The sequence below is a fragment of the Triticum dicoccoides genome, chromosome 4B, assembly GCF_002162155.2.
Source record: "Triticum dicoccoides isolate Atlit2015 ecotype Zavitan chromosome 4B, WEW_v2.0, whole genome shotgun sequence".
NCBI classification, from domain to species: domain Eukaryota; kingdom Viridiplantae; phylum Streptophyta; class Magnoliopsida; order Poales; family Poaceae; genus Triticum; species Triticum dicoccoides.
Window position 1 is genome coordinate 669491067 of NC_041387.1, and position 13624 is coordinate 669504690.

General features: G+C 40.9%; 1 protein-coding gene across 1 annotated transcript in view; it reads right to left on the reverse strand.

Moving 5' to 3' along the window:
* Positions 1-6392: 6392 nt before the first annotated feature.
* LOC119292231 (probable helicase CHR10) overlaps positions 6393-13624 on the reverse strand; it is an 8074-nt gene continuing 842 nt past the window's right edge. Inside the window, exons 2-17 of the mRNA XM_037571059.1 lie at positions 13564-13571; positions 13325-13403; positions 13060-13217; positions 12726-12851; positions 12461-12641; positions 11356-11491; positions 11152-11269; positions 10522-10611; positions 10285-10392; positions 9985-10188; positions 9667-9792; positions 8924-9582; positions 8558-8703; positions 7321-7479; positions 6779-6893; positions 6393-6685 (exon numbers count right to left, since the gene is read on the reverse strand). Coding sequence (XP_037426956.1) covers positions 6640-6685; positions 6779-6893; positions 7321-7479; positions 8558-8703; positions 8924-9582; positions 9667-9792; positions 9985-10188; positions 10285-10392; positions 10522-10611; positions 11152-11269; positions 11356-11491; positions 12461-12641; positions 12726-12851; positions 13060-13217; positions 13325-13403; positions 13564-13571 — 2459 coding nt within the window. The 3' untranslated portion in view covers positions 6393-6639. The remainder of the gene's footprint in view (positions 6686-6778; positions 6894-7320; positions 7480-8557; positions 8704-8923; positions 9583-9666; positions 9793-9984; positions 10189-10284; positions 10393-10521; positions 10612-11151; positions 11270-11355; positions 11492-12460; positions 12642-12725; positions 12852-13059; positions 13218-13324; positions 13404-13563; positions 13572-13624) is intronic.

The window sequence follows — 13624 nt, forward strand, 5'->3', positions numbered from 1 at the left end:
ACCCTAAAGGGGGCGCAGCCCCCCCTTCCCCCTATATATAGATGAGTTTTGGGGCTGCCCATAACACATGAGTTCTCTCCCTCTTGGTGCAGCCCTACCTCTCTCCCTACTCCTCCTCTCCCATGGTGCTTGGCGAAGCCCTGCGGGATTGCCACGCTCCTCCACCACCACCACGCCGTTGTGCTGCTGTTGGATGGAGTCTTCCTCAACCTCTCCCTCTCTCCTTGCTGGATCAAGGCGTGGGAGACGTCACCGGGTTGTATGTGTGTTGAACGCGGAGGTGCCGTGCGTTCGGCACTTGATCATCGGTGATTTGAATCACGACGAGTACGACTCGTCAACCCCGTTCACTTGAACGCTTCCGCTTAGCGATCTACAAGGGTATGTAGATGCACTCTCCTTCTACTCCTAGCTGGTTTCTCCATAGATAGATCTTGGTGACACGTAGGAAAATTTTGAATTTCTGCTACGTTCCCCAACACGACTAACCGTCACTTTGGTGAGAAGTTTGGAAAGCTAATGTCGGAGAAGCTCGAGATGTCTATGATGAGTGAACTCAAATTCTTTCTCGGTTTGCAAAACAAGCAAACTAAGGAAGGTACATTTGTCTCTCAAACAAAGTACACCAAGGACTTATTCAGGAAGTTCAATATGCAAGAATGGAAAGGTATGACTACACCCATGCCTACTAGTGGACATCTTGATTTGACCAAAGATGGTGAACCAGTTGATCAAAAGGTTTACCGCTCCATGATTGTTTCATTGTTATATCTATGTGCCTCTCGTCCCGATATTATGCTAAGTGTGTGCATGTGTGCACGATATCAATCGGCCCCTAAAGAATGTCATCTTAAGGCTGTGAAAAGGATAGTGAGATACTTAATACACACACCAAATTTTGGCATTTGGTATCCTAAGAGGTCTTCTTTCGATCTTGTTGGTTACTCCAATTCGGACTATGTCGGAGACAAGGTTGATAGAAAGTCCCCTTCGGGTACTTGTCAATTTCTTGATAGATCTCTTGTGTCTTGGTCCTCCAAGAAACAAAATTCGATATCCTTATCCACCGCCGAAGCGGAATACATTGCCGCTGGTTCATATTGTGCTCAATTACTTTGGATGACCCAAACTCTCAAGGATTATGGGATATATGTGAAACATGTTCCATTGCTTTGTGACAATGAAAATGCTATCAAGATTGCTCACAATCCTGTGCAACACTCTCGAACTAAGTATATTGAAGTTCGTCATCATTTTATTCGAGATCACGTTGCCAAAGGGGACATTAATCTTAACAATGTTCGCACCGATAAGCAATTAGCGGATATATTCACCAAACCGCTTGATGAGAAAGTCTTTTGCCGTTTGAGAGGTGAATTGAACATCATTGATGCTTCAAACTTGAAGTAGGAAATCCATTTGGATACATGCAAGGCATGAGCCTTTGACTAATCCTTGATAATTCTTTCATGTTGCTATTTATATGTCTTGGATATATTTGCACCCTTGCATGTCATCTAACCCTTGTAGGTACTTGGATGAATCTAAATCTATGAGATTGCAACCCACTCACATCTTGAGCAAATTTCTACATCACCAAATCTCTACACAATGATGGTTGAAGAGAAGGAAGCATGAAACCCTTCAAACATATCCTTTGACAAATTCTATATTGAGTTTTATGATTACCATTTTAGATACACAAGTGCTCTTCCTTGCAAGACTAACCCATGTAGGGTGATAAACTCAAATTCCAAGTGGAGCTCCCAACTCTTGATGAGCTACATCAACCTTGAGCAACCCACACAAGTTCAACTACATGATCACGATCAACACCACCACCCAAGGTATGTTATTCCATCTTAGAGAAGCTTTACTCCAAGTCATGAGTTAAAGCAACTCAACAAGATGTGAATACATCAAAATGCTTAAACGAAAAATTGTAACCCCATTTTGAACTTAAACGATGAGTATGACCTATGATCAAGTGATCTCACTTGACTCCTAAGTCAATATACTCTAACATAGGTGACATTGTCGCCGACCAATTCTAGATGAAGTTCTCTTGTCTTCTTTTCTGCGCTCTTGCATTTGTCTCATGCATATTTGTTTTCCCTTTCAAAAAAAAACTTCATCTAGATTTCTTTTCTGTTTCTTTCTGTTCTGCATTCCCTGCATCCAATTCTTTGCAAATCTTTCAGTTAATTCCTAGCAAATCCTTGTGAGATCTAACTTTACTAGTGAGCTGAGGTGACAAGTGTTTTCTCTGTGATAAACTTGGTCACACCGGTCTGTTGCCTTCGGTCCAACCGAAATCTTTCGGTGCAACCGAAGCACACAACTCAGTGCCACCGATTTTACTACAGGAAAGACAGCTTGCCATTTGTTCCTGCATTCTTTTTGATCCAGCTCTACTCAATGATTCTTGTCCTCTACCAGCATCACATTCGATTTGCTGCTTTATTTTGTGACTCAAGGACCAAACCCATTTGTAACAAAAATCCAGAAGAACCCTTTTTGAAAATTGATGTCAAATGGGGAGAGAGAGATCACATCAAAGCTTAATCATTTCTATACGACGAGAGAATGCTCAGGGAGAGAGAGTTCTTCCACAAGGAGACAGGACTATCACTTCAAAAGACCCTAGATGATTGGTGTTCAAGAGGAGAGAAGTCACATGTCTTTAAGAGGGGAAAGACATGTTTATATTTGATTGTTTGCATTAGCTCTGTTTCTTTTCTTTGCTCTGATTTTCTGTTCCCTATCTTCTCCCAGTATCCCATGCTAGATTCACGGGGAGTAAGACATCTAAGGGAAGAAAATCCTTGAATTCATTGCACATCTTTACCTTTGGGGACATATCTATATCCAATGGGGTACTCAGTACTCACTCTCTACATGTCATCCCAGTCTTGGTACTCTTATGATTTCTTTTGTTTGCTCTGGCAAGTAGGTGTATCTGTGTTATCTAACCTTGTTTACGCAGATTCATTCCTTCCTAAGCCAACTCAAGACCATAAAGTAAGTATATGCATTACAGTCATGTGTATGAGGATTTCTTGCTGATGTACATACTGTTTGCAAGGACTCATGAGCATGAAGGTACATTTCCTATATTCACATCATTTGCTCTGATGCATATAGCCAAGATACATGTAACACATTGTTTACTCTGTCATGCTTATGCATTCACATGCTCCTGTATTCCATATTTACATGATTGCATACATGTAGGGGAAGCCTATGCATGTTACATGTCTTTCCAAAGCTTTACTTGTTATTCTCCATATCTTTATCTAAAGCTTTGATGTATGTTGTCATCAATTACCAAAAAGGGGGAGATTGAAAGCACAAGTGCTCCCTGGGTGATTTTGGTAATTAATGTCAACATATCTCTTGTTAGACTAATATTTTTACCTAGTATGTTTCAAATAAGTTCAACAGTGGAGTGGCATTGACTAGAGGATGTGGAACCCCTTCAAGATGCTAAGGACAATGGATTGGCTCAAGCTCAAAGCACAAGACTCTATATTTTATTTTTAATGATCCAATATCACACTGAGTCCATAGGAAAGCCAATACTATTAAGAGGGGATGAGGTGTTGCTTAATGGCTTGCTTGCTCAAAGTGCTTAGTGATATGCTCCAAAGCCCTCAACCACTTTCTTACATCCACATATGTCCCAAACCAAAAGTCAAACTCGGCCCTACCGACACTTTCTATCCGGCGCCACCGAGTTCAGTTGACATAGCCACTGCCAGAAACCCTAATCAAGTCGGTCTCACCGATGGGATCTCGGTCTCACCGAGATGGGCTTGCAAACTCTCTGTTGCCTATTGCAATAATTTCGGTCCCACCGAGACATGCAATCGGTCCCACCGAGTTTGCCTGGCCAACTCTCTGTTTCGCTTATTACCCAAATCGGTCCCACCGAATTTGTGTAATCGGTCAAACCGAGTTGAGGCTTTACCCTAACCCTAGCACATCGGTCCTCCCGAGTTGATTATATCGGTCCCACCAAAATTCCTAACGGTCACATTATGAACTAACTCGGTCTGACCGAGTTTCACAATTCGGTCCCACCGAGTTTGGTAAATTGTGTGTAACAGTTAAATTTTGTGTGAAGGCTATATATACCCCTCCACCCACTCTTTATTCGTGGAGAGAGCCATCAGAACATGCCTACACTTCCAACATACATTTTCTGAGAGAGAACCACCTACACTTGTGTTAAGGTCAAGATATTTCACTCCTACCACATAAATCTTGATCTCTAGCCTTCCCCAAGTTACTTTCCACTCAAATCTTCTTTTCACCAAATCCAAATCCTGTGAGAGAGAGTCGAGTGTTGGGGGGACTATCATTTGAAGCACAAGAGCAAGGAGTTCATCATCAACACATCATTTGTTACCTCTTGGAGAGTGGTGTCTCCTAGATTGGTTAGGTGTCATTTGGGAGCCTCCGTCAAGATTGTGGAGTTGAACCAAGGAGTTTGTAAGGGCAAGGAGATCGCCTACTTCGTGAAGATCTACCCGAGTGAGGCAAGTCCTTCGTGGGCAACGACCATGGTGGGATAGACAAGGTTGCTTCTTCGTGGACCCTTCGTGGGTGGAGCCCTCCGTGGACTCGCGTAACCGTTACCATTCGTGGGCTGAAGTCTCCATTAACGTGGATGCACGATAGCACCACCTATCGGAACCACGGATAAAAAATCTTTGTGTCTTCAAATTGCGTTTGCACACTCCAATCCCATCCCTTTACATTCTTGCAATTTGCATGCTTTACTTTCCGCTGCTCATATACTCTTGCCATGCTTGCTTGATATGTATTGCGAATGTTAAAACTTGTGCCAAAACCCCACTTCAACTTAAAGAGATTAAAAACTGCAACTTTTCTTACTTAGAGTCTATTCAACCCCACCCCCACCCCCCCTCTAGACACCTCTTCTCGATCCTTTCATTATAACATACCAATTTGATACCATGACTTGCTTTACCATGATCAAAGGATCACTTGATTCTATGGACTTATTTACAAATTTGACCTTGCAGGATATCCCTTTCCGATGACAAGTACCGTGTGATTAAACTACCAACCAACAAGGAAATCATGGCTTATCTAGGAAGATCAAAAAAAGGCGTGTACTATGCATCGTTCGTTAAGGGTCTCTTTCGAGTTTGGATCCTCGATGAATCATATGGTCAGATGAAGTGGATGATGAAGGGTGAATATGACCTTAAGCATGTGCGAGCGTCAGATCAGCGTGCTCATGGTCAATGGGTCTTACAAGCCATTAACTATGAATTCTTTCGTTCTCAACTTCCAGAAGTCAAGAAGAAAGCAATAGTCCAAGAAAAAACTGAATGGGACTCTGACAATGACGGTGTAGCCAACATCACAGACATGGCTGAAGAGCGTCGCCATGGATGTGATGTACTCGGATTTCACACGTTCAAAGAGATTATGTTCTTGAGCAGCTTCACAAAAGAAACATGGGATGCTACGGTACACGCCTACCATTTGAGTAGCTCGAGGGTTGAATGCTTAGGCAACATGCGCCCAGCATGTTATAATCTTTTTTAAGGCTTCAGATGTACCGAACAAAATTGCGAATATTTTTCGTACACACCATGTTGGGTACGCGAGTTCCATAGCAACAACAAATGTAATTTATAACGTCAGTCATCTGGAACAAACCTGGGTATGCGGTTTTAGTTTTGATTATTTATTTTCTAGTGGGTACATTATTGTTTTGTTATTAGCTAGAGATATATTTGTAATTTATATCGGTATAAACTATCTAGATTCTTGTGTGAATCTTAAATGTGTTTTTGACTCAAATTAAGCACTAGATATTATGAACAAGTCAATCATCACACTGGGGTACCTGATGTCACGTAGAAACATCTAGCTATTTGACTCAGATTAATCATCTACAGTATGAACAAGTCGATCAGTATGAGCAGGGTTTGCACTACAAAAGACTAGCTAGAAACTCTCAACTGAAGCACCACTAACTAATGGATACACAGTGAGGTACCTGTTGTCGCGAGAAACATCACATCATCTGATTTGCATCGACCAAACACGAATCAGTCGTCACCCGTCAACCTGAAACAGCATCCGTGCCAGATCATAAGATATGCAGCAACATGCGTCTTTTTGCTTACTCGCCTCATCACAAACACAATGGTCCGGTCTGGACCCAACTACTGAAAAAGATGCAAACAGGGTCAGCTCGCAAAATGCCTCAACGATACAAGAAATAACAACAAGAGCTTTTGCTGTAAAACAATCATAATTACCTGAATGTTGAATGTTCATTTAATATAGACTTCAGAGGAAATGAACAATGAATGCTGCATTATAGAGAAACGACAACGGCTGCAAACTTAAGTTAAAGGTTCCAATATTTCTCACATGACGCATACAAGATACCCTTTGATCTACAGCCGGATAAAACTGCGTAGCAAGTTCATTCGATTCAGCTATCCATAGTCGATCGAGCTACATAACAAGCAAAGGTTACATATATGCTACATCCATGGTTCCCGATTCTTCTTGTGGCCAGGTTATACCAGGAACATCCCTACATACACGGCTACATGTAGCTAGGCTGAGTTGTTAAATGGACAAGGATTAATCTGAGTCTGTCTGTTGCCTAGTTGGTCGCCGGAAGTAGTACCTGTTACCAGAAAACAGTGATGATTATTCATTCAGTAGCAAGCATTTACCAATGAAAAAATAATGACAAAAATGAAGTGAGACTGCCGCATACACGAAAATGTCGATGCCATGAAGCGATGCGTATTTCCTGAGCAGGCGTTCTATGGTATACCACTCTGATCGCTGGGCGCCACTTCGCTGACCAATCCGAGGCATGTGGATACTCGCTTCAGGTAAATAAACGGAAACAAATTAAGATGAGCTTGATAAACTAACTAGACTAAAATCACATTGGAAAATACAAATGTGGAGTTTGTTTTTTAGATAATGTAGAGCTTGTTACTGCTTGAGAGGATGACAGTAGTTAATCGAGACAAATATGCTGTAATTATTGGACTATTATCACCAGTCACACCACCTCATGAGCTACTGAATAAATTTGGTCCAACTGAATTGAGCTGGTTTCAGAACTAAACTAAACTTACTCCACAAACAATTCAACCCAATATGTCTTGCTATGAAGTAATCATTCGAACTATTTAAGATGCTAACGGCAAACTTGAACGGGTGAAAACACAAGGTAGCATCATAATGTCATGATTCAAATGTACACCTCAAGTTCCTAATGTTAACAAGTCAAGAAGGAATTGATACCAGAACGCTGAGCAGCTGAGAAGGCCGCCTTTGACAAACACAGCTCCAAGTCAGACATTGAGATTTCACTTCTTGGAATCTTACGTTTCGGATTATAAGACTGCACAACAGCTAGTGCCACCCATAGAGGTGCATCCAAACTCCGGCTACAGTTGGCTTCTGCAGAGAGGATACAAATGCAGTGAAATACAACGGTTTGGACTCACTGTAGACTATGATGATTTATAAAACTAATGTAAGTTCTACAGAGGATACAGAGGCGGTGAAAAAAAACTAGCTCAAGTAACTGTGGACTACAGTTTAAAAGGTAAATACACTTTTAAGTTGAAGCTTCCATAGAGGCACAAACATTGTAAAAGGCACATTTCTAATATAGCAATGGAATTTCAATGCACTTCAGTTACCAAGCAGACAAATATAGTCTAAACTCACATTCAAATCCAAACGAACGAACTCAGATTAACTTTATATAACATAAGATGCTCGTGGCCTATGGCACACTCCCCACAAAACCTATGTGGACTGCAAATACATCCAAAGTCTACCTAACTCAGGTTACCATGATATAGCTTTTGCAGGATCGTATCATTGTTATTTCAATGTAAACCCCCTACAGTGGACTTGCAGAGTAACCAAATAAGCCAGAACTGCTATACATGAAAAGGTGCTGAACATGATTCTGTCCTTAAATCATATAATTTTGTGGTGCTACGTGAAATTGGTAACTAGATATGTGATCTATTATGGACAGCAACACTGCAGTATGCTTGATTTATTTTAGCAAGCATTCTAACAGAGAAGAGATATACACCACTAACAACGAGTCCACAGGCTGCCACCTGTCGAAAATATCATATATCATAATGCCAAATCTCTGATGGTCAATTGGTAACTAGTTAATGTTATTATGTTTGGCATATAAGAAATGGCACAACTTGGATTTGATTTGCATTAGTAATCCTGCCAAGGTTAGAGGAAGATAACTGTTCATCATCAATGTGAGCAGTACAGTGAGCATATAAACATCAGTACCAATGAAATTTTCAGGCATTCAAGTACTCCCTCCGTCCGAAAATACTTGTCATCAAAATGGATAAAAGACCCCTTTTATCCATTTTGATGACAAGCCTTTTATCCATTTTGATGACAAGTATTTTCGGACGGAGGAAGTAGCAGTTAAGTATGATATGCTTGTCATAAAGAAGCGAAAATAAGCAGAGCTAGTGTAAGAACCAACCATCTAGCTGAATCAAGTGAAGATCCCCCATGTGAAGATCGTCGACTTCAGAAGCACGATGATAAGCATCTGGAATGTATGTTGAGAGACTAGTCAAAGCATCAAACATTCCTCCATGTCCCCAAGTCCCAGAATTATCTACACAACTGCACCAGCATTTGATTCGTTAGTACAAAGTGCTGGAAGGAATTCAAAGAAATTTAAATCGAGCATTTCAAGCTAAGCAGTTTAAAATCTGATCTCAAATCTCAGAGCCTTCTATAAAGGAATAGCGTATAACATACTACAGTTCCATCAAGAATTCTAGCAAGGGGTAGTGGACTTCGCCAAATAATCTAATCACACTTCTTCCCTGAAAAAACATACCTGAATATAATGGCAGGCTTCGCAGCGCAAACTTTTGATGGATCGGTGCAATCTCCATATACAAGTTGGACGGATCCTGAGTCAGAAGTATTCTGATTTGGTATGTTATCAGGAACTTTGACCCCTAATGTCTGGTACCCCAAATCTTTCCACTTGGCCAATCTCTTTTCTTCAGCCTTTTTCTTATTAGCTTCACGTTTCAAGAGCTTATCTTCAGGTGCAGGTCTTTGCCTTTCTAATTCAACTGGGACATCTTCAATAGAATGTGAAGCCTCCTTAAACTTCTCTACCCAGGATAGGTATGCAGCTTCGTCAACCCCTGGATCAATGCTAATAGAATCACAAGCTCTTGTAATTACAGCCCCGCTGCCCTCAGTCAAATCTGGATTGATTTCAAATGCTCGGTCATCCTTTTCTGAAGGTTCATGAGTACGCATTTTGATAACATTTTCTGACATTGATTTCAATTTTTCCAGTGTCTCCTCATTGATTGTTTCAGCAGCTGTATCCGCAGGGTCAAACTGGTGTAAGCCAAATATAATCGAACGCATGTCATTAGCTTCATTTCCCAAGTCTTTCCCTTTCCCATCAGTTGCATCCTTATCTTCAAAAATATTGTGGCTAAGCTTAAGTTTTCTCTCTGCTCTTCGCATGATGACCTGCAACCATTTCAAATTGAAGAGAAAAGGTCAGAAGCAACTTAATCAAGAAAGTACTGGTACATCGCAAGTCGGAGTTTTGACCTCTTCAATTGTGCGTTGCGATACCAAATTTATTGATAATACATGATTCAACTGTCCAATGCGGTGAGTACGCTGCAAAGCCTGTTTGTCAGCCTGAGGATTCCAGTCTTGCTCATAAAAAATAACCTGCAACCAATCATGTCAAGAGCAACAAAATTGATCAATAGCATAAAGTTTTCAAAAAGGACAAATGATCATCAGTCTGGAACTGTCTGCTGGGCACTAAATACACATTTAGGATAAAGAAACCGTAACTGGAATCCACAGATAAGAAAACTGGATCTGATTAGCTATAGTTTCAAATTGAATTATACTCACAGTATCAGCGCCAATGAGATTAAGCCCAACACCCCCTGCTCTAGTTGATATCATGAAAACAAAAGCTCCACTTGGATTACTGTCATCTCTTACACCACCTTTGGTAGGTTGAGAGCTGAAATTTCTGATTGCTGCAAACCGTTCCTCGGCACGTACTGAACCGTCCAGGCGCTCATACGTGTAATTACGCAGTTCTAGGAAATCCTGTTTAATGGATGGTGCAAAAGAAATTATTTACAGATGCGCAACCATAAGAGAAATAGGTCATTATATGCCAGCATGGTTCAAGAAAAACAAAACCTGCAGAATGTCCAGCGTCTGAGTCATCTGAGCAAATAGCACAACACGATGACCTAACCTGTGGAGCTTCTCAAGAACAAGGTCTAGCACAATGAGCTTTCCACTAGCCTGAATAAATATCACATAAAATATGATTGAACAACCGGTCTGCATAGTCCCTCTTAAAGTCCCATGTTTAAAAGGCACAATCTAAATATGCTCTTAGTTGTCCCGTTCAAAAAATAAATCAGAACTGACCTGAACCAAATGCTCCCCTTCCTCATAAGGCTCAGGCTCAATACCACTGAATAGATATGGATGACTGCAAGCTTTCCGCAGTTGTACTACCTGATAGGAGTTGCAAAAACAAGACACAGAACCTAAATTTATACAGAGCCTCTAATGTGCTTATAACTGTCAAAAGGCAAAAAGAGTAAAAAAAAAGTAAAACTTGATATAAATGGAAGATCACACATCCCAGCACTCTGGTATGAACTAACTACTCTGAACAAACAAATAAACTGTAAATGGTATGTAAAGACACATAAAAATACAATTTTACTGAGATGTAATCTTGTTTATTATGCCATATTCGATAAAAATATTTAGTTTTGCTACAAGAAAACTAAATATTTAATAAATAAATAATTCATGGTTCAAATAGGTAGTTAATAAATAATAAGTTCACAAAGCCAGACACGAGGCAAAGCGAATGAACTGTAAAACTATGCCAGCTAAAAACAAACAACCTGATTTCATTTACAGGAGCACGGGTGGTAAGCATGAAAAATTACACCGAGGATGCACGTACTGAAATCTATATAATTTCATACTGTGGAGCTGTACATAGATACAAGATGCTGATAAGCAGAAAAAAAAAATCATTACAATGTTCTGCAGAGATTGATGACGAGAAGATCCACCAGTAAATGAAAGAAGTGTTTGCAGCTCTTTTCTCAACACTGATAAGTATATCTTCTTCTGTAAGGGTGCCAGAGGTACCATCCTGCAAAGACCATACGAACTTTAGAAAGGTTAGGGGGGTAAGAATCCAAGAAGGTTATGCTGAAGCTTAGATAATGTCATACTGACACTGTCAGCTCAGTTAATGGAGGCAATTCCAGAATTCCACTCTCAATTAGTAAAGCCTTTGTTCGTCGGAGCATAAATGCTCTGAGTATATGTTTAAGGATCTTGAATTGTCTGTTTGCTTTATTAGCTTCACTACCTGTTGAGAAACATATTGCCGTTTTTAAAACCAAAAGAAGCTGACTTGAAACTGAAAATAAGATAATGTTAAAGAATGGTGCATGTTCACATTTTTGCAAAAAAATAAAAAGCAGGCAAGCATGGCAGGTGCCCCTGTGCTTATGTGAAGATCTCAAACAAATCAAACAAGACATGATGTCACAGATAACTTAATGATGTGGACAGAACTGGTTTGCATAGCCAAACATTGTGGGCTTATGGCACCTTATATCACTACCGGATGACCAAAGTTTGATTTCTAGTTCCCACCAACCAGAGTTGGTTGGGTTATTCTTGTGGAAACTCCACTAAGGTTTCAAGCTATTTGAACTTTGTTACTTGTTTGTTGTGATCCTTAACATGACTGGGGGATTGGATGATTAGTGGCCCCGGCCCCACACGGCAGTCTCGGGGGGGGGGGGGGGGCAAATTATCAAATTGATACTAGCCAACTGTGTCATCATATCCAATATTAGGGAACAGGGAAATATCATCTAATGTATCAATGACATGTGGCCCAGGGCCCACGTTGGATATGTTTTCCGATCTGTACCACTTCTCAACAGTACTGTGATAATTTCTCTTTGTAAAAGCACAAATACATTTTGTTGCCATAAAGAGAGGACTGCCAATCAAACCACTGTCTTCAAACAAAAAACTTATAAGGTATATTTTGATTTTCTGTGTTCGCCAAAAAATAACTGGGCCATTGATGAAAGAGTAACAGTTTTTAAGAAACACATCGCCATGTCCCTACCTAAATATAATAAAACATGAAGCAAGAAGGGACTACACATATGTTTGCACACAAGGTGGCCGCTTAATGAAAACCATTAAACTCAGTGGTACATGAGGTATCTGGTTCTCACAGCCAAGTTGCGTAGATGTTGTTTCTGACAGAACCAAAAATCTCACCTAGCGCATCACTCTCTAACATTAAGGTAAATACCTGATAACAAATTCCCTGCTTCCTTGAAAGTAGAAAGAAATTCATCTAGGGGCCCGAAAACTGAAGGCATGCAGAAGTGCATCAACGCCCATAGTTCAGAAAGGTTATTCTGGACAGGAGTGCCTGTTAGTAGTAGACGCCTTGGCATCATAAAACGTTCTTCAAGGACATTATACAGTACCTGCAAAAAAAAATGAAGAACCAGTGTCATAATCAGAGCCCCGCAACACTCCCATGAACATAGTGAAGCAGCGGTTTCACATACACTTGATGGATTTTTAAGACGCTGGGCCTCATCAATCACCACATAGAGCCAAGGAATTTGTGAAAGAAAATCTTGATCCATTAAGGCTATGTCATAGCTCGTCAGCATCACATCAAATGGTAATTCCTATTTGCAGTGGTGAAAAAATAAATAAGTTATAGGCCATGTACCAAAATTCCTACAGAAGTACAGTGAGAAACAATGCTCTAGGACAAGCAAACAAAGCTATTTTGGGATATATGGGAACAACAAATATAACATCCAATGGGTGTCGTTGCCCACACTGACAGAGATTCAGACACAAAGTACAAAGACTTGTGAGAGAGCAGCATACATTTGAATGTGAAGATTTTTGGACATCTTCATGGACCGTTCTCCGTATCTGACGACGATGCGCCTTATCTCCGACATACTGGATGACCTTCAAGGTAGGGCAGAATTTACCGAACTCCGACAACCAGCCATCCGTCACGCTCAGAGGGCATAACACCACTGAAAGAAAAATCAGACCCTCACGAGATGAAATGGAAACAATAGGGCGGCTAGCTATTATTAGGCGGGCAAATGAATGAAGTTATTAAACAAGGTAAAGTACACACGGAACGGCCCGGGGGCGAGCGATTTGATCTTCAGGTAGCTCAGCAGAGAAATCTCCTGCAGGGTCTTCCCCAGCCCCATCTGCACATTATGGTCAGACACAAAAACAGCGGTCACATGAGCAAAATGTGGCTCTGAAAGTGTTAGCAGCGGCAGCCGCCGTTGGTGGCCGAATCGAAGCTGCGCCATCCCGTCCCCAGGTAATCGCTTACGGAAGTGCGGCCGGAATCAAGGGGCTCACCTCATCGCCTGCAAAGCGGAACGGGATACGATTAGTTAATCGCGACGGCGTACTGCTCAAG